The sequence below is a fragment of the Punica granatum genome, chromosome 7 (assembly GCF_007655135.1).
Source record: "Punica granatum isolate Tunisia-2019 chromosome 7, ASM765513v2, whole genome shotgun sequence".
Classification (NCBI taxonomy): Eukaryota; Viridiplantae; Streptophyta; class Magnoliopsida; order Myrtales; family Lythraceae; genus Punica; species Punica granatum.
In genome coordinates this window covers 3,758,376-3,779,113 of record NC_045133.1, presented here as the reverse complement: position 1 = coordinate 3,779,113, position 20,738 = coordinate 3,758,376, and the positions used below count along the sequence as shown (strand labels likewise).

The window sequence follows — 20,738 nt, the reverse complement described above, 5'->3', positions numbered from 1 at the left end:
TTTTAATTTGGAAAAGTATATGATGTTTTATTTATGCAATAACGAATGTTTACTCTAAGAATGTGCAAACTCGTGTAATTTATTATAATATTTTAATGTTGGTAAGAAAATTACATTATTTTAATAGGCAGTGCTCGTGATTATTTTATAATTTTTATTAGTTAATGAAACAGAAAAATCATGAAGAGAATTAAAATTGTACTTTGGAGAAATTGAGCCATATCTTTGAAATTCCATACTCGAGACGAGACAGTTGTATTGTATCAAGGAAAAAAAAAGAGAATTAATTGATTTAGAGAATAATTTTGGAATAAAATCCAACCGGAATATATTGAAAAGAAACATCAAATAAAGTACGTTTACACTATTTATTACATGCAGAGCGCAATAATATAACGTAACCAAGAGGTGTGTCAGCACATAAATGGGTTATGTCCATATGCTTTATATTCCATTGACAACCAACAGAAGAAAGCAATAATTATGGCCGACAAGGAAAAATTTCCCTCTGAGCTTTAATTTGGAGATAATTAATAATTTATCCCAACTAGGATCTTTAATCATAAATTGCCTTTTTTTAAATTTTTTTATACATTTAATCAATCGATTAACAAGTACTTTTTAGGTAATAATTACCAAGAGAATCACGCAAAAGGGAGACAACCATGAAAAGTAACATTTTTGGACTAATTGGATTAGATCAAATTCAGTGAAAAGTTCATGGCGTGTTGCCAAAACTATTGCCATAATGGTGCTAGTAAGCAAGATGTAAATCTAGCTAATTTTGTCCTCATTTTTTTCTTCCGCTTACCAGAGAGATTTATGAGTCTGATTCATTCTTCAAAATTAAAATACAAAAATACAGGATGTCACATTAATTGGTAAGAATTGGATAAAAAATCTCTTGATTTCAAATGAGAAGTTGCGTCATTATATTATATCTTCTTTTTTAAAGAGAATTTAATGCCAACTATAGACCCATCTAAATTTCAATTGAGCAAAATCTCCGATCTTTAGCACATCATTGAAAAAACAATAACATTGGTTGGGAAGGGGCATTCAAATTAGGGGCATGTAGATCTGGGTATCTTTTTTTTCCATGATATTTGGACTTTACCCCTACAACGGACATGTTTTAAGATTTTGGAACCGGACCATACACTGTTAAGTTTTAGAATTGGAACTTACTTGGAACATGTTTTATACCACAAATTCCGGGTATCGTGTTAGAACTTGTAATTTTTTTTCTCGCTAAATAAAATCAAAAATGTCTTATCCATAATCAGTAATCACACAAAACAGAATGTCGATATATATTTAGATTTTTTTTTAAAACTAGTGACTATATTTTTTAAATATAGTAATATTTGAATATAACTATATATATATAACGGAGGAAATTATTATCCGGGTCTGGATATCGATTTCGATATTGTTTCTGGGTACCCTATATGTAAGAACCGAAATCGGAACCGATTTTCACCGGTTCAGTATTTTAATACCCGAACCATATCCGATTTTCAATATAAGCTACCCGGACTCTATCCTAATGGGTAGGTTCGAATCGGTTCTGAAGATACTCGGTATTTGTGCACACCCCTAATTCAAATTATTCAAAATATGGCATATGAAGATGGTTGAAACTTGTACTTCATTCTATTTCTTTAGGAAGGGTATATTAATGGTGATGCTAGAGAAGATAATGATATGAATATGGGAAACATACAATTACCCTATGGGTCACTTCATCATTATTGTCCTCAGTAGTTATTGAGCAATCTGAAATGTCTCGTAGAGCAAATGTAAAAGAATTTAACAGAAATGAGTGAAAATTTCTGGTAACACGTTGAATCAATTGATGTTAATTCAAATATTCATGAGGTTTCTATATCCTCTTTGTAATTTTGTATTGCGGATAGATAATATATTGCCACATGTGACTGTTAAGAGTATGGTAACCCCTTGGTTCCCTATGTCTTTGTTTCTATTGTATTCTACCTTATCGTATCACATTTTGTTCTTTGATATTTGAGAATCACTATCAATATCTCGGTGTAGGTTTGGGATTACCTTTTGTTCCTTAGTCCTGGGGCTGTTTACAACTAGCTAATCAAGAATTCTCAGATGACTACTACTAGTACTAGCAAGTGCATCAAAGATGCAGTTTTAGGAATTAATTCACAAAGTTGATGATAAAATACATTGATATTCCAATGGACATTATGCACTTGTTACACAACAAATCACTCAGAGGAAGGGCCAAGCAAGGGGGACAACAGGTAGTCAGGACTGGCAGGGCTCGCACCCGCAACTTTTGCCTTGACAGGGCGGTGCTCTGACCAACTGAGCTACAATCTCAGGGAAATAAGGTTTAGGGTATACATATACTTATGATTGCATGGAAACCACTATACAATTTAAACCGCACCATAACTCATCATATTCTTAGCTGACATACGTTGTTACGTTTAGAGTAGAGTGTATCTTTACTTGTAAGTTGTATATGCTCAGGCATTCCGCATAGCTATAGTGAGCTCAAGAAATTTCATGGCATGCATAAGGCGAAGCGTGTATCGTGTAATTAAATTCTCAAACAAGTCTAAGAGGCACTTAAAACTACTCTCAGATCCTTGCTACAAGCACAATAGTATCAAATGAGTTGTATTTTATATACTGTTTTCTTTTAACTACTAATCAAGGAGGTTCATAACTCTAGTAAAAAGGAAAAAGAAAAAGAAAAAGGATTGGGTTTGACATGAGGAAGTCTAAATTGTATACAATCCAAGAAGTTCAAGACAAAGTAAGTATATTTTGGATAAATCAGGGATAGATTTCTCGTGACGTGTAAAGAAAAATGAAATGGCTTGATCTGTAAATCAACATTTGTTAGAATTTTAATTAGGTCGATATATTATATTCATATAGGAAGATATTTAGGAGATATCTTTTAGGAATATATAGGATTATGATTTCTGAAATTGACTTTATTTTAATTAGGTCGAAGTAGGAATTCTATTTAAGCTTTGTAGGCCTATGAGTACTATTGAAGAGAGATCAAGATTATTCACCCAAAAAAAGAAAAGAGAGAATAAGGTTATCACCAAAAAAAAAAAAGAGAGAGAGACAACAAGATTCATAATAATTTTTTTTGATAAAGTTGAGTGATTTCTCTTTTATCATGGCTCTTTAAAGTATTATTTATCTGTGTAAACGTGATCTATTTTCTTCAAGTCTAAATTCATATTTAAACTGTAAAGATTCTATAAATAATATATGAATTCTAAAAGTTGTTCATATGAAGATGTACTAATGCATATTGCTGCACTGAAATTCATTCCTTGTCCCACTCATTAATTATTGCTTAATTTTTCATCATCATTATATCATCATTCACTCGTAACACATGTTATATATACAGCAGCAGCCAAGGTAAACGTAAAACATTTACCCCGTTGCTTCCGGAGAGAAAAAGTATTATCATCATCCCATCATCAACTTGCCCCCTCCCCCCCCTGACTGACTTTGCTGTGTTTTGCGTGTCGTTTTGACTCTCTAAAAATATTACACACACACTCTCTCTCTATCTGTGTCCTTTATGTGATGTAGAGAGCGAGAGAGAGAGAAAGAAAGAAAGAGAGAGAGAGAGATGGAGTGTCATTTTCCTTTATATACTCTCGAGGCATTTGTAATGGTAAATCCTTCATTCTTCCCCCTTCCCCCTCCCTCTCACCCAGACCCTTTAGTTGCCCTTTTCCTCCATTGTCTCTTTGAAAAACCAAACTCCTCTCTCTCTCTCTCTTCTTTCTTGAAGAGGCTATAATAGAAAAGTCTCTCTTCCTTTTCCATTTCATTCAAGCTCATTTTGCACACTTTATTCCCAGCAATCCATCCAGCCACACTCTTGAGAAAAAAAATAACCCGAGCTCGATCGCTGCTCGAAAGTGCTAGCTCCAGGTACCCAAGTTGTTAGGGAAAATGTTGAGGGGAGGGAACTTTCGGGAGCGCTTCACGGATACGATCCCCATCCCAGATCTCTCCCTCCACATAAGCCCTCCGAACAGCGCCCCGTCCTCGACCTCCACCGAGAGGGACTCCTCGACCAATTTCGACATCTGGGGCCGATTTGACTCCCTCAATGGCTGTGCCCTAAAATCACCCCACAGTGATGGCTCCACTGTCAAGGAGGCTGACACTGAGCTCTCCTTAGCCAGCAACAGCTTTCCCTCAAGCCACTTGGAGGCGGAGAGCCCTTGGAGATCGTCGGAAGAGCACGACATCGATGGCTTCTTCAAGAAGAGGAATATGAGCCGCCACGGGATTGATTCTCTCCTGGGCGTCTCAGATAAATTGCAACCCATCATCGGGACACCCGTGTACAATAGCAACAACACCGCCTCGTGCAGCAACACTTGGTTTCCCTTTTCGCCTCCATCGCCGGCAGATTATAACGGCTACTTCCCAAAGGCTTACCCGGCTTTTGCTAACCCTACTACTGGTCCAAGGCTCGGAAACGGGATGCGGCTGATGGAGAATATCATCAAATCCCAGCAGCAGTTGCAATACTACGGGGGTGGAGGGAATCTGGATTTCTCGAGCAATAGTCGATTAAAATTCATGCCGAAACCGCAGAACAACAGGAGGAATATGAGAGCTCCAAGAATGCGGTGGACGACTTCTCTCCATGCTCGCTTTGTTCATGCGGTCGAGCTCCTCGGAGGGCATGAAAGTAAGCTACTGATTCCCTTTCTTCAATCTATTGTGTGGGCAATGGAATCGATATTTCAACACAATTCAATTTTATTTCATTTTTTTTCTTTTTTAGAGCTCTCGGTTTCGATTTAATTTCTTTCATTTGGTTTTAGGGGCCACCCCAAAATCAGTGTTGGAGCTAATGGACGTTAAAGATCTAACGCTTGCTCATGTTAAGAGCCACTTACAGGTACTATTACTAAATCACAGTTCATATATATAAATATATACACATATATTTGTGTGTATAAATATCCTCAATGCAATCCCATCTCATTATCATCTAATCCAAAATTATATTGTTTTTTCTTTGATATTTTCTGGTAGAGTAGACAATATATAGAAGCAGAGGTTCAGATAGTTCAATGTAGTTCAATCCTCGAATGCTACATCTATAATATCAAGAATTTCTCATTTATTCAGTTAGCACCTAACATATTCATATAAATATAGAACAAAGTATGCGATTAATTATATCCATATCGCTGATAGATCGGTACTTAAGATCTTGTACCGGTTTCACAATCATATGATCCACAATCATAGGTTTTTGCAAGTAAATATTGAGTTTGCATATATTTTCATGCCCAAATTACATATTGATAATTTTTGAAATTTATTTATATGAAACTTTTCATGTTAGAGAGACATACACACAGTGGGTCTGATCATCCATCCGAGTGGCACGGGGGTCGATGAATTAGGCAGTAGTGAATTGAACAGCTGAGAGAGAGAGAGAGAGAGAGACAGTCAGTCCTTCTCTGAGGTCTTCTCTACTGAAACAAACAGGACAACTTCTACTTTTTTTTCAGAGATGGAGAATTGATTGAGAGCTAAACTAAAATAAATAAATAAATAAATAAATAAATATATTTAAAGAATTAAAAGTAGCCATCATTTCTCAATAATAGAAGCAATTACTGACCTTACCAAACATCAAACCTTGTGGGTTTATTAAACAAACCAAGAAAAAATCCCCAAGAAAGAGAAGAAGCATCTGATTAGATCTTCCTTGACTGGAGCCATTGCCATTTTTCTATTATTATTATCACCATTCATTTTTTTAGATTATTTTCTTTTATATGTAATAATTAATTGATCTCTGTCTCTTGTCTGTTCTCTTTCTTTTCACTGTTCTTTCATCCATTCATATATACATATATATGTGTGTGTATATTATATTAATTCAACTTTGTCCCATTTTTGCTCTTTTCAGATGTATAGGACTGTTAAGAATACAGACAAAGCAGCTGCTTCCTCAGGTAAAATAATTCGTATTGTTTTTGTCTTCAGCTAGCTACATGCATATATGCACACACATACACACATAGATATATATATTATATGTATGTAATTTAATAATTCTAAAAGTAGTGCACCTCAGCTAGCTAGTATTACATAACACATGGGGTTTGGAACTTGTCACTGTGTGTTTCTTGAATTTTGGTGTATCTCTCTCTCTCTCTCTCTCTCTCTCTCTCTCTCTCTCTCTCTCTCTCTCTCTCTCTCTCTTTCTTTTCCCTCTTTACGTACAAACCATTAATCAATGCTTGACCAGATAACCATACATTATAATTATATACCCGACGACCTACAATACTACGCAGATTAGAACTATATGTAAAAGAAAAAGGAATGGAAAAAGTCAGTTTAATACGACATAGTACTCATAGTTTAGCATATATCGGATGTCATCATGTACCCGTGTACAGTTCAGCGTAATATTAGACGTCAACAGTTTTACCAAAGGTTAATTAAAAGGCCTTTTGGAGTTTGGTAGAAGAGGTACATGATGAAAATTTTCATCGCTAAAACATTTTGAAGATCATAACGTTAATATTACTACCTGCTAGATCTAGATTCTTGATATTCCATCTTGTGGATATAGTAACGATAATATTACTACCTTAGTATAATCAATCACCTTCAGATGCACATTGCGTTGGAACTCTGTTATATAAACGTCATTGCTATGAATCATTCATCAGATGGATCTGGAGATGATGATTTTCTTCCGCCAGCGAAATCAGTTCCGCCAAATGGGACCTACTCTTTGCCCAACCAAAGGGGAGCTTCGAATGGATCTTTGGAACATAATAATACAGGCTACTCTTCTGTGAACATGTGGAGCAACTCTTCTAGGTAAGAAAATAATATCCACCTTTAGTTTCCAGCATCCGAGCTTTTATTTGGTGGTGCAAGTTTGCTTGGTTTTTGTCGTATAAATTAAAGACTTTCTCGAGCTAGCAGTTGATCATTAATTATTAACACTTTGCAATCGCGTCTCAAGCAAGCAGTTGATCATTAATTATTAACACTTTGCAATCGCGTCTCAAGCAAGCAGTTGATCACTTATCTTAAATAATCGGGATTTGTCTGCTAAAAATCTTCTAATTTTCTGGCACATTGTCAATGAATGCTTTGCGCTCTTCCTCAAATTTGTTTCCTATAGTGTTTGCATTTTTCTGGTCATTGCTGCCTTGCTTGAATATCTGTCTTCGATATGAAAACTGGCTACGCTTGCTTTTGTTCTTTTTGAGCATTGCATGTCTTTCTTTGAAACTTGAAATTTATAATTAATGAATGATTTCTTTGTGCAGCTTTTGCTTTTCACAAGGTCTCTTTTTTACTTCTGATGAATCTTTTGACACATCAATATAGACATTAGCTGCATAGTTTCTTTTGAGGAAAATTACAGATAGTTGGGACATACAGCTAGATGATTGAAATTTTAGCAAACGACGAGTGCTTTTATCACATTTCAGCTTCGGTTTGTAGTCAATACTAATGAAGATAGATCGAACTTGACAAGGATACTGTCTGTAGAGATGACATCATGTTTCTCATTCATTTAAAGATAATTTGTCATATACTCAGCTGTCGAGTATTTTAAGTGGTGACTCTATAGGAAGTTGCTCGTCGACAGAAAAGAAAATGTTCCATTTGGTTGTCTTAATATTAGGATTAGACGCAATTAAGAACAAGTACGTATATATATATATATATAACATGCATATATACATTCTGTGGCGATTGCGAAACATTTCGGTGACCTAAATGGAAAACTATGATTAACCGATTGAAGTTATTGCTGCAGGGAAGGAGATCCTATGAAGCTTCGAGCAGAAACCCTAACTTCGCTAAGGCAATCGGAGGTTAGAATCCTCAAACTGACCTTTTGTTTTCAAAGACGTAAATAAAGTTTTGAATCATCATTAAGATTCCTCTGGAGGAAGGAGGAATAATTTAATGTCCATTCAGTTTGTCATGTGTAAAGTGTAAAAGGTTCATATATAATTCAAATACCGATCGTGCGGGTTAGAGTTAAATAATCAATGCTATTATAATACTGCGATTGATTTAGTTACTGCAGGATCAAATGGTTGCTTCGATAGGACATAATTACACATAAAAGTCTGCTATGGTTTGACTAGGTACACACCATGCATGGAGTCAAATGCCAGATGAACAATATGCACACTGATATAGCAACTTGCCTTTATTTTACAATTGCCGAAAGCTTTAGCGATCTTTGCTTTTCAACTGAAAGAGGGAACGGTGATGCAAGAAAATGTTACAAAGTGCAACTTGTAAACTAGTGTTTGATGCTGATATATACTTTGCAGGAAGATGACAGCTTTCATCAACCGAAATTCATTGGGGGGTCAAATCGGGGCATCGGTAGCGGACCTAGCTTGGAGTTTAGCTTATGAAGATTGGACTGGAACGCTAACTGTTGCGATCGATAATGATGCATGGTTGTAAACCCATATATATTGTTCTCCATTATTTACGTATATGGTTTGGGTTTTGAGAGTTGTATTGAGAGAAAATGGAGAATTACAAATCAAAGAAGAAGAAGAAGAAGAAGAGGAGGAGGAGGAGGAGGAGGAGGCAGGAGTAGTGATATGTTTCGTTCATTCTGTGTATAATCATTTCGGCCTATCTAAGCTTTCTCTCTTTCAGCTGATTCGAAAGTTGTTGGCTGGAATTGCAAGTAACTGAAGCAAGAGCCACAAAGTAAACAACCGATCCTCTTCGACAATTATTTCATTGTCTTATCCGAGATATTTATTATACGTGTTTGATTCGGTTTTTGACTTGCCAAAATGTATACCCTCTCCCCCTCTTCAAAAGTCATCTATGTCAATCTTCAAGAAACTAAACTAGTTCAAAGATGAACACTCTACCTAGCCAACCGAACCGGCGTCAAAAGAAATTATTAATGCGTTCGTCCGCCGCCCATGTGCATAAGAACGGATTCATATATGCCTATAACGCAATTTGTTAATGTTATCTGAATCGGAGCATAATCTCGTACATCGATTGTTCTCCTTTTTAATTTTCCTTTGGCCTCTTTTGGTTGGGCCATGTACAATTGGAGATGGAAAAAGCTGTGGGAAAGCTAGCAAAGACTTTTGTGATCTTCTTTGTTGTTGCCTATAGCAGTTAATTTCTTTCTTTTTTCTGATTAGAAGTTTGATGTTGATGCAGTGCACTCAAAGAGAACCAAAAAAAATAAAAAATAAAAAATAAAAAATAATAATAATAAAGGCAAGAAGAAAAGGAATAAAGAGAAATGTGGAATATTTGTTGATTTTACATCCCACAAGCACCCCACGTTGGAAGCACAAATCCTGCATAAAGCACCTAATTTTGCCATGATGTTGACATCACAAAGGAGAACATTTTACCATGATGACCCTTTTTCCCATATAACATCCATGAATTCTTATTGGTTTGTATTTGATTTATTGAACTGACAATCATTGAACAAAGATTAGTTACTTCGGATTTAAGGTATCACTTTTTCGTGTTTCGGTAATCGGATTTGTTTATACAGTAAAGAGAGGTGAACGGATCATTCTTACACAAATATAGCAGTTTTTATGGCCAAAGAACAAACACAAATAATAGCTTTTAGCTCCCAAACTCCACGAGTTGGAACGTAGTGTGATAAAAATTTATATTTTTCCATACAAATGCCGTGATTTCCTTTTAAAGATGATCGCAGTTCATTCTCAAAAATGATTATCAACTCTTGTATCATGGGATAATCTAGCCTGCCGAATCCTCTTCCGGAGTCCAGTTGGTGCTAGGATTGGTCGGGGAAGATGATCAAGAGGGGCATGACGTAAGTCAATCGTGTTTAATCTCTATGATGATAATACGTGTTTGTTCAATTACAAGAGAGATTTACAAGTCCAGTAAATGAATAGAGGAAAGGAAATAAAGATATATGGACAGATCCAATGATGAGAACCGAACCCGGAAACCCTTCGTTCCAGATGAGAGCTTATCGCGCTGCAGTGCACTCTCTTTCTCACCTCGATCATTTTGCTGATGATGAATCATCTTTTGCGAGAAGAGAAATCCCAGGTGAAGCCCAGGACTCAGAGAGGAGGCCCAAGAACTTGGGCCTAGAGATGGACCATTTAGGCCCATGGGCAACAACCAGGCCCATGGTAAATACGACTCGTACGAGGTTATTATCCGTTAGTAATTTCGTCTAGTTTTCCTTAAATTTCAGGACCCAACCGCCACCACAATCTGGAAGAGAACAAATCAAGTAAACGACAAGCGAACGACAGAGACCTATGAATCTATCATTGAAGATCGGACGAGATTCCTTGTAAATTAGAAAAGATTCCTTAGCATGCGCGAAAGAGGGGGGGAAATATCAATCGGGTGATGCTGTGGCAGTGAATTGAAGAAGGGCGGAGAGAGAGGGGGAGGAGCTGGAGGTTTCAATGGCGACGAAGTCGGAGAAGTTCTCGATGGATTTCGCCATGGGCGGGGCGGCGGCGTTGGTGTCGAAGACCGCGGTGGCGCCCATCGAGAGGGTGAAGCTGCTGCTGCAGAACCAGGGGGAGATGGTCAAGAGGGGTCAGCTCCAGCGGCCCTACGGTGGTCTCGCCGACTGCTTCAAGAGGGTCCTCAGGGAGGACGGTCTGCTGTCGTTTTGGAGGGGAAACCAGGCCAATGTCATCCGGTACTTTCCTACCCAGGTGAGGTTTCGTGTCAAATTCGAGGTTCCGATGTTCAAAGTCAAATCTTGGGAATGCGGTCGGTGTGCTGCGTTACATGGGAATCATGGTCTTCTAGGACGAGCCCCTCTGCGAGCATGATGATAGTTATCTCAGATAATGTACTAGGATTTTATCTTTCCAAGGGAGCATGTGTTTGTTGTATTTGATTCGGGTTCTGAGGCTTTTGCTTCATATCGATATTCTCGTGACCAGGCTGAAAGCATTCGAGATGTATACCTGATGCACATGTCATAGTCCTTGAGAGTTTCAGATGTCAATAGTCCTGGATGTGTATTTGGTGTGGCTATTGACGTCTTGGAATTTCGTAGATTGCCTATGTTCTCGCTTTCTTCATCGACTGCTTTCATGAATCAGCAGCAGACAATGAGCTGATCATCCTTGGGCTGTTCATATCTATTGTTCAGTCACATGTCAGTCCTCCTTAGATGAGTCTGCAACTGGCAATGCACTAGATTTGCATTTAATCCATAGTTCAGAACTTTTTGCCTGATGTTTCTTGCTATTGCACATATTTAATTTTTTGTTGCCACTTATCGCTCTGAAACGCTATTGTTAAGCCTTGCGCCCTTTCAATTTACAGTATCTTTAAATGCAAAGTTTTGCTTCATAGTGTTCAGAGGAACAAGTTATCTGAATGAACGGCAAGCCTAATGCAGTTCTTTGACTCAGATTTTGCTGTTCTTAGGCCTTCAACTTTGCTTTCAAAGGTTACTTCAAGAGCTTCATTGGGCGCTCAAAGGAGAGAGACGGATACCTGAAGTGGTTTTTGGGGAATGTTGCCTCTGGGAGTGCTGCAGGAGCAACTACATCTCTGTTACTATACCATCTAGATTATGCTCGAACAAGACTTGGAACTGATGCTAGAGAGTGCCGGGTAACAGGTCAGCGGCAGTTCAAGGGACTGGTTGATGTTTACAGTAAGACCTTGTCCAGTGATGGTGTGGCTGGACTGTACCGAGGATTTGGGGCTTCAATTATTGGAATCACTTTGTATCGAGGAATGTATTTCGGATTTTATGACACCATGAAGCCCATCATTTTGGTCGGGTCTTTTGAGGTTTGCACTTCCCTCCTCCCCCGGGTCACATATATGCATACACAACCCTGTTTGAAAAATTAGCTACTACCCTTTAAGTATGTTTTTCAAGAAAACGAAAACGATCATCCATGACAAATGCTTGCTTCAGTGGGATTGTTATTGTCCTTATAGTATTATATCAATGATTAACATGAACGGCTAGGCTGCTGGTTAGAAGAAATACATGGATGCTAGTCAATTTATCCGTTTAAGTGAAATCAATTCGAGTTCATTTTTCAGTTGTGCGCCATAAAGGGGAAAGGAAGGTATTCCAAATCCGAATAGTAGTCTAAGGAAACCTTTTTTTCTTCTGAATCAGGGGAATTTCCTGGCGAGTTTCTTCCTGGGGTGGAGCATAACCACATTCTCTGGGGTCTGTGCTTATCCCTTTGACACTCTCCGTCGAAGAATGATGCTCACGTCGGGACAACCAGTTAAGTACAGGAACGCCCTTCACGCGTTTCAGGAGATTGTGCGTCTCGAGGGCTTCAGAGCTCTTTTCCGAGGAGTCACTGCGAATATGCTTCTAGGGATGGCGGGTGCTGGAGTTCTCGCTGGTTATGATCAGCTCCAGAGGGTTGCATTTAGGCATGAGTACAGTTTCGAGCCTCAACAGAGAGTCCTGAAGTGAAAGTACCATTGGAATTGGATTTGTGAAAATGGTTGGCGAAACCGACTAGCCTCCACAGGAGATACATACCAGCAAAAGATCGAAGCAATGGAAATAGGAGAATATGAGTATTGCAACGAAAAAAGATGGGAAGATGTGGCAAAGATGACGTTGACACACCGGTTGCCTGTTCAACTGTACAGACAATTTATCCCCTTATACTGGGCAACCTTGTACATTATGTATATTGATTCATTTGAGAAATGGTCAATGTGCTTCAATATTTTCGGTTTTCACACTTGCACAAATCATCGAAGCAACCCAGCTATGTGTACATATTAAAGCACACAAAAGACACTGCCTAAACCACATTAAAGAAAACAGAACCTATATTAGAGACACGCTACATCAGTCTTTACATCAACTGATTTTATTCATGCAACCGATGACTGAAGCCCGTGAAACCTAATGGTTGGGGCCGAGGAGTGCCAGAAGAAAGGTACGGTAATGTCCTGATGTTTCCGAGTGAACCGCATCGTTCAACGTGTTTTTGTATTTTTTGAGGTACTCCGCTTTTATGTACTGCATGTCTATCTCGGTCCTTGTCACAATGACCCTTAAAAGAGTCGTGTCATCCGTTCCAAGACCCTTTCATTGCCTTGTGCAGCACCTGCGGAATATTTTCGAGAGATGTGATGGTTTTCCTTAAGAAAGAAGGATGTGTCCTCTTATGTTTTGAATTCAATTCCAATGGATCAATGCCCAGATTTTACCTTTGCAAAGTACTTAGCGGGATTTTCCGAGCATTGGATGATCGTCAGCAGACCAAGTTCAAAATAACTTGATGTTTCTTTCTTAATTGCCTGATATCACAACTTTCAGTCATATTTACATGGTAAAATAAAAAGAAGAGAAATTTCAATAATGTCAAAAAACTCATTACCTTCTTCAATGAATTCCCATACATATTATAGTAAGCAGAGCTAACAGCAGCCATGTGCGCCCTGCTCCGCTCACTGAAGATTCGGATGAAAGTCTTCTCGTCAGTCCCCAACTTCTTCTCTCCTGCTTTGAACAGAGCTTTCGCGTCCATCTCAACAGTCATTCTGTCTACTTCCACGCCTTCATAACGAGGCACTGTCACATATGCAAGAAGGAGCTGGAACAAGTGATTGAAAGTGAACAAATTAGCGGCTCCATACATAATTCGCGATGACGTCAAGAAATAACAGAATTTCGAAAAGCTTATATTTACTTAAAAACTCCCCTTGCATCAGGTATGAATGGAGCTACGCAGACTTGAACCTGAATACTATGTGGAAACTCTGGAGGACTGAGCACTTGCTAATTGATTTAGAAGCTTATTGAAACTTGTAGTTCAAGGCTCAGTGATATATTCATTACTTGACATATAAAAGATGCTTCAACACATTTGAGTACCAACTCTACTACAGCATGTGTGTATAAAAATGAAATGAAAATCATACGAGAGAGATATCTTACTTTCCTGAGGTCTTCATTGGTGTAGGATTCAATGTCGTGCTCAAGATGAACCCCGAATTTGGAGTAGTAATGCTGCTTGAATACCTGTATTTGTGATGGAGTTCGGGAACAGATGACTTCTGTGGCCGCTCGAAGATTTACCACGCTTGCAGTGAATGCCTGCCTCACGGTTATCGCATCGCGTCCCGCTGGGTCGTGCATCCAAAGCAGAACAGCCGTCTGATGAAAAATCAGGATATGTAAGCAAGCAATAATTACCATTAGGTAGATCCTCTCATCAGAACATAAACTCGGGAAGGAATTCATGATTGAAACCTCGAGTTTGCCACTGAGTTCAGAAGCTAAGCGCTTAAGAAGATCCTCAGCGTATATCTTGTGGTACTCCTGTTGGATGAGAGAGCGTTGTGTGGCGTCCCGGTGGGCGAGAATATTGATCACGGCAGCAGTATCACACCCAAGGCCTGGGAATTTCCAAAACAAGAACATCACTTTTCACGTATTAAGGTTCCTAGTAATACATTAAATTTGCTGTTCCGAAAGGTTCTGACACAGAAACAGGCGTCCCATTCCCGGATTTTGTATCACCAACATAGATCGTGCGGAATTAAAATCAAGAAATATGAGAAAATTTATATCTAAAATACACAGAAGGGATGAATTTTTACAATCTGCGGATGAGATAAGCAGCAAGATTTGCGAGGGCCATAACCAAGGAATGAACCCAAGGATTTCGGTTCAAGAGCAAACAAGAGGGTGCAATGGTACAGTCGAGAACCTAACAGATGCAAGAACTTAATCCAGGAATCTACGCAGCAGCACGAAAATGGAGTGTTCCCACTATGCTTAGACCAGAAGCTAACCTCAGTCAACCCTGCGGTCAATGCCTAATTCCGATCCACAGTCACATGACCAAAGTTGACATGCAGTAAATTTCTCTAACATTCTTCTGAGAATTCCTAATCCTCAGCTGACCATCAAGAAATGATCAAGAACGATGAGACCCATGAGAGACGGTTGAAGAAAGTTATCATTTTTGCCCTTCCTCCTCATCCTTCCATCAAATTGGAACAATTCCACATATTTGATGTGTCGTAGAAACCACGTAGGGTGCAGAAACCCAAAATTGAAGCAAGGTACACCAACACCAACAACACACACACAAAGACATATATATACAGAGAGAGAGAGAGAGAGAGAGAGAGGGAGGGAGGGGGGACCCTTGAAAGCACGGTAGAGCTGCATGGCATCGTCGGCTGGGGAAGTGAGGACCGGAGGCACGGCGAGAGTCGCCATTATCGGAGCTTCCTTGGATCCAAGGTAAATTCAGTTGTCAAGTTCAAGGTTTTGGAGGGAGTAAAGAGAATTGGAGAAGTGAATGGAGACGAAACAGACAGAGGCGCGGCAGTTACCGTTGGTCCTGCTTAGACTTAATGCGTCAGATGCCCGGAGAGAATCATATACGGTCCTATCAGTTCACTCTTTTCTCATTATGTTGCACAAGAAATTTACCATTTTCTTAAAATCTTTGAGATTTTATAAATATAATTCCCATTTAAGAAATTGAATTTGAGAGTTATCCAAACGTCTGGAATCTTATGTCTATGTAAATTCCATGATGATTGACACAGTACGAGTGAATTACTCCCAGTGATACAATACAAAAAAAGAAATTGAAACAATTTAAAATATCTGCAAACTATAAAGGCCGTTAGCAATGGTGATGTGGCAAAATAAAATAGAATAAAAATAAAATGATAAATAACAAAAATAAAAGAAAAATCAATCATCATCATTATTATTATTATTGTTTAAAATTATGTCTCTTTCCCTCCTTCTCATGACCGGGCTGAAACTGAAAGGATTCGAGATGTACACGTTTGAGCACATCATATAGTCCTTGAGAGTTTCAGATATAAGCACATATTGCTTCTGTTCTGGACGTGTGCTTGGCATGGTTTATTAATATCGTCGTCGTTATTTGTTACGGGCCGGCCGTATGGCAAGGATGTCTCGGAATTTCACAAATTAATTTGCCCGGTGTTCTTGCTTTCTTCATTGACTGCTTTCTTGAATCTGCGGCAGACAATTTTTCAGAATCAGGGAAACTTCTTGGCTGAGTTTCTTCCTGAGATGAAGCATAACCACATTCTCTGGGGTCTGCATATATCCCTTCGACACTACCCGTCAAAGAATGATGCTCTCCGCGGAACAACCAGTTAAGTACAGGAACGCCCTGAATGATGCTCGCGTCGGACAACAAGTTAAGTACATGAACGCCCTTCACTTTGTGTGTGGCGAGGGTTTCAGAGCTCTTTTCCGAGGAGTCACCGCAAATATGTTTCTCGGGATGGCAGGTGCTGGAGTTCTCGCAAGTTACGATCAGCTCCAGAGGGTTCCGTTTAGGCACAGGTACAGTTTCGAGCCTCAACAGAGAGTCCTGAAGTGAAAGGACCATCGGTAATGGATTTGTGAAGATGGTTTGCAAATCCGACTGCTCTCCACGGGAGATACGTATTGGCAAGATCGAAGCAGCAGGGATACGAAACCTTGTACTATGTACATTAGGTATACCGATTCATTTGAGAAATGATTGATGTGCTTTAATATTTTCAGTTTTCACACACTGCGCAAATCATCGAAGCAGCCCAGCTATGTACATATTAAAGCACACAAAAGACGCTGCCTAGACCACATTAAAGAAATCGAATCTGTTCCAGAGACACACTACGTCAGTCCTGCGTCACCTAATTTTATTCACACAACCTACGACCTGAGCCCTTGAGACCTAATGGTTAGGGCCGAGGAGTGCCAGAAGAAAGGCCCTGTAATGTCCTGATGTTTCCGAGTGAACCGCATCGTTCAACGTCTTTCTGTATTTCTTGAGGTACTCCGCTTTTATGTACTGCATGTCTATCTCGGTCCTCGTCACGATGACCCTTATAAGAGTCGTGTCATCCGTTCCTAGACCCCTCATTGCCTTGTGCAGCACCTGCGAAATATTTTCAAGAATGTGATTGTTTTCCTTGAGAAATCATGGAAACAACGATGATGTAAAATGTAACAAGCTCCCCAAGAATGAAGGACCCGTCCTCTAATGTTTAAAATTCAATTCTGATGGATCTAAGCCCAGATTTTACCTTTGCGAAGTACTTAGTGGGATTTTCCGCACATCGGACAATCGTCAGCAGACCAAGTTCGAAGAAACCCGATGTTTCTTTCTTTACTGCCTGACAATAAAACTTTCAGTCATTTTTACATGGAAAATAAGAGCAGCAGATAAATTTCAAGAGTACTGTCGAGAAACTCATTACCTTCTTCAATGAATTCCCATACATATTATAATAAGCAGCGCTTACAGCAGCCATGTGTGCCCTGCTGCGTTCACTGAAGATTCGGATGAAAGTCTTCTCATCAGTCCCCAACCTCTTCTCTCCTGCTTTGAACAGAGCTTTCGCATCCATCTCAACAGTCGCTCTGTCTACTTCCATGCCTTCATAACGAGGCATAGTCACATATGCAAGAAGGAGCTGAAACGAGCGTCCGAAAGTGAAGAAATTAGTGGCTCTATACTAATTCGCTAATGACATCAGAAAATGACAGAGTCTCGAAAACGGTTGCTTGTACTAACTGAACATTCCCCTCATATTGGGTATGGATGGAGCTATGCAGACTTGAACTCGATACTCTGTGGAAACTCTGGAGGACTGAGCACTTGCTAATTGATTTAAGAGCTTAAACTCGTAGATGAAGGCTCAGTGATACATTCACAACATATAAAAGACGCTTCATGAGCGCACTTGAGTTAAGTACCATCTCTACTATGGTGTGCGTGTCTATAAACAAATCGAAAAGAGAGAGCTGCTTGAAGATATCTTACTTTCTTGTGGTCCCCAGAGGTATGGGATTCAACGTCGTGCTCAAGATGAGTCCCGAATCTCGAGTAGTAATGCTGCTTGAATACCTGTATTTGTGTTGGAGTTCGGGAACAGATCACTTCTGTGGCTGCTTGAAGATTTACCGAGGGAGTGAATGCCTGCCTCACAACTATCGCGTCGCGTCCTGCTGGGTCATGCATCCACAGTAGAACAGCCGTCTGATGAAAAGAAAATCAAGACGCATAAGTAAAGACATGATTTCCTTTAGATAGATCCTTTCATCATCACCAGAAGGAGTTTATGCTTGAGACCTCAAGTTTGCCAGTGAGTTCAGAAATTAAGCGCTTCAGAAGATCCTCGGAGTATATTTTCTGGTACTCCTGTTGGATGAGAGAGCGTTGTGTGGCGTCTCGGTGGGCGAGAATATTGATTACGGCGGCAGTATCACATCCAAGGCCTGGAAAATTTCCAAAACAACAGTGTCACTTTTCATGATCACGGTTCCTAGTAATACATTAAATTTGATGTTTGGAAAGATCTGGTGAAGAAATGGCATGTTTCATTCTCAGATCTTGTATCACCTATATAGATTTTATGGGAACGAAATCAAGAGATACGGCTGAATTCATACTATCTACAGATGAGATAAGCAGCAGATTTGCGAGGGAAGTAACAAGGGAAGGAGTAAACCCTGGGATTGCGATTCAAGAGAGAACAAGGGATGAAATCATATAGTCGAGAACGAAGTGGACCAAAGAACTTGATGTAGGATCCAATACAGTGCGTGACAACTTTAACACTGATTTCTCGAGCACGAAACAGATTTATCCCGCTTTGCTTGTATCCGAACCTAACCTCAGTCACCCCTGGGGTGATGCCTAATTCCATTCCACAATCACATGGTCAAAATTGACATGCAGCAAGTTTCTCAAACATTCATCTAAGGATTCCTAATTATCCTCAGCTGACAATCAAGAAACTGTCGGAAACAACGAGACCCCAGAGAGACAACTGAACCAAGTTTCCATTTTTACCACGCCACCTCATCCTTCCATTAAATTTAAACAATTTCACACATCTGGGAAGCAACAGAAACCACATAGGAAGCAGAAATCCAAAATTTGAAGCAAAGTACACTACACTCCCCCGGTTTGAGCAAACATAATGTGGCCTTGAAGAAACCACCAAAAAGGTACACACACACACACACACATATATATATATATATATATAGAGAGAGAGAGAGAGAGGACCCTTGAAAGCACGGTAGAGCTGCATGGCGTCGTCGGCAGGGGAGGTGAGGACCGGTGGTACGGTGAGAGTCGCCATTTCCGGAGCTTCCTTTGACCCTAAATTGTCCAGTCGTGTGGTTAAGGTTTTGCAGGGAGAAAAGAGGAATGGAAATTATATATGTATATGTATATGTATATCGGATAAACCAGACAAAGGCGGGGCAGTTACGAAAGGTCTTGCCCGTTAGGTGTATAACGTAGTCAGGCTTAAAGTATATTAGATTAGATGAAATTTCATGTGACTCCCGTCAAATTAAATGTATTGTTCTTTTAATATATATATATATATATATATAATTTCTTTTTATGTTAAAAGTGCCAAAGCTAATTGTCAATTTATTTTGATATAAGTAAGATGTCATACTTACCCAATTGATAAGTCAGTGGAAGATAAGAACGTGTTCAAGCTTTTGCTAAAATTCCTTCAGATAATTCGTGCATTCGAAGAGTAGGACGCATATACCCAGTTGATAAGTCAGTGAAAGATAAGAACATGTTCAAGCTTTTGCTAAAATTCCTTCAGATAGTTCGTCCATTCGAAGAATACGATGCATATAGGCATATAGATTATTCTCAATTCTCGATTTTTGAACTAGTCCTCTTAATAAATATCAATCAATTTTATTTTACATGTATTATATAGATATATATATATTATAGACATACCAAACAATCCGAGTCCGCTTTCTTAATTAATATAAATATCAACTCCATCGGCATCAATCTTCATTTGTTTTAAGGGGAAAAGTAGAGAGAGTGGTTGGATATTAGTAGGTCACCTAATTTAATAAAGCTTGTCAATCTAACAGAGCACTAATTAAATTTCCGTAAACGAATAAATTGTATCATTCCCGTAAATCATTTTTCTCGTTATTCATTAAAAAAAAAAATCGTTTTTCTCCTTTGATTTTTTATGCTGGAAGTAAGATGTTGAGCTGTCCCTAAGTAACTAGAGCGAGCACCTGCACTACGTTGCGGGCTTACCTTTTCTTTTGTTATTTTTTATTTTTTTAAGAACTATAAAAGATAAGATTATATCATTAAATTAATTAGAGAATAAATACACTTAAATGGTTAATGGTAATTTTTATAGAAAAATCGTGAACTTTATAACATATCTATACGGTAATTAATGTAAATTGTTGTAAACTATAAAAAATAATTTGTCGTACAATTCCATTCAAGTTTTTTAATTTTTAAATATAAATATCAATGTTTGTTCATTATTTAATGGTAACTGAAATTGATTAAACTTAAGCACCCTAGTAAGAAAAAAACTTAAACACTAATCTAAGTATCAATTTTAGTTACATTATATTTTATGATCTCAACAATCGAACTTATATGTTCCTTTGTTTTATAGGAGTTTCACATGGGTATTATTATAGAGAAAAATAAGCATATATCATATGTTATGAAATAATATATTATTGTGCAAGTGTGAGTATATTTATTCGTGTTACTAATTTTTCGTAAAGAAAAGTGCTACTAATATTAAACTTGCAAATCCAATTAGGTAAAGACAAAAAAAAGAAGAAGAGAAAATCATATATATATATAATTGTGAATAAGGAGCTGATA

General features: G+C 38.6%; 3 protein-coding genes and 1 pseudogene across 3 annotated transcripts; 2 read left to right on the top strand and 2 right to left on the bottom strand.

Annotated features, from left to right (window-relative positions):
- The first annotated feature begins 3,684 nt into the window (after positions 1 to 3,684).
- LOC116215615 (probable transcription factor KAN2) lies at positions 3,685 to 8,828 on the top strand. Its single transcript, XM_031551392.1, has 6 exons — positions 3,685 to 4,726; positions 4,863 to 4,939; positions 5,966 to 6,011; positions 6,738 to 6,891; positions 7,847 to 7,904; positions 8,376 to 8,828. The coding sequence occupies exons 1-6, from the start codon at positions 3,976 to 3,978 to the stop codon at positions 8,460 to 8,462; spliced, it is 1,173 nt and encodes a 390-aa protein (XP_031407252.1). The 5' UTR covers positions 3,685 to 3,975; the 3' UTR covers positions 8,463 to 8,828.
- Positions 8,829 to 10,311: 1,483 nt separating this feature from the next.
- LOC116213782 (ADP,ATP carrier protein ER-ANT1) lies at positions 10,312 to 12,770 on the top strand. The gene is made up of 3 exons (XM_031548839.1): positions 10,312 to 10,757; positions 11,485 to 11,856; positions 12,197 to 12,770. Exons 1-3 carry the CDS (start codon positions 10,500 to 10,502, stop codon positions 12,506 to 12,508), a joined length of 942 nt encoding a protein of 313 aa, XP_031404699.1. The 5' UTR covers positions 10,312 to 10,499; the 3' UTR covers positions 12,509 to 12,770.
- Positions 12,707 to 15,497, bottom strand: LOC116213780 (annotated as a pseudogene).
- A 1,071-nt stretch (positions 15,498 to 16,568) lies between these two features.
- Positions 16,569 to 19,317, bottom strand: LOC116213781 (annexin D5-like). Its single transcript, XM_031548837.1, has 6 exons — positions 19,119 to 19,317; positions 18,177 to 18,322; positions 17,868 to 18,083; positions 17,302 to 17,517; positions 17,128 to 17,217; positions 16,569 to 16,979 (listed from the first exon to the last, which is right to left on the bottom strand). Exons 1-6 carry the CDS (start codon positions 19,192 to 19,194, stop codon positions 16,776 to 16,778), a joined length of 948 nt encoding a protein of 315 aa, XP_031404697.1. The 5' UTR covers positions 19,195 to 19,317; the 3' UTR covers positions 16,569 to 16,775.
- Positions 19,318 to 20,738: the final 1,421 nt, after the last annotated feature.

Bases quoted from the DNA above. Each gene is read 5' to 3' on its own strand.
- LOC116215615 (XM_031551392.1), top strand. From the start codon at position 3,976: ATGTTGAGGGGAGGGAACTTTCGGGAGCGCTTCACGGATACGATCCCC. The intron at 6,012-6,737 runs GTAAAATAATTC...ATCATTCATCAG, and splicing joins CAAAGCAGCTGCTTCCTCAG to ATGGATCTGGAGATGATGAT. The intron at 7,905-8,375 runs GTTAGAATCCTC...TATACTTTGCAG, and splicing joins CTTCGCTAAGGCAATCGGAG to GAAGATGACAGCTTTCATCA.
- LOC116213782 (XM_031548839.1), top strand. From the start codon at position 10,500: ATGGCGACGAAGTCGGAGAAGTTCTCGATGGATTTCGCCATGGGCGGG. The intron at 10,758-11,484 runs GTGAGGTTTCGT...TGCTGTTCTTAG, and splicing joins TCCGGTACTTTCCTACCCAG to GCCTTCAACTTTGCTTTCAA. The intron at 11,857-12,196 runs GTTTGCACTTCC...CTTCTGAATCAG, and splicing joins TTTTGGTCGGGTCTTTTGAG to GGGAATTTCCTGGCGAGTTT.
- LOC116213781 (XM_031548837.1), bottom strand. From the start codon at position 19,194: ATGGCGACTCTCACCGTACCACCGGTCCTCACCTCCCCTGCCGACGAC. The intron at 18,323-19,118 runs GTCCTCTCTCTC...GAAATTTTCCAG, and splicing joins GCTCTACCGTGCTTTCAAGG to GCCTTGGATGTGATACTGCC. The intron at 17,218-17,301 runs GTAATGAGTTTC...TTTTATTGTCAG, and splicing joins ATGGGAATTCATTGAAGAAG to GCAGTAAAGAAAGAAACATC.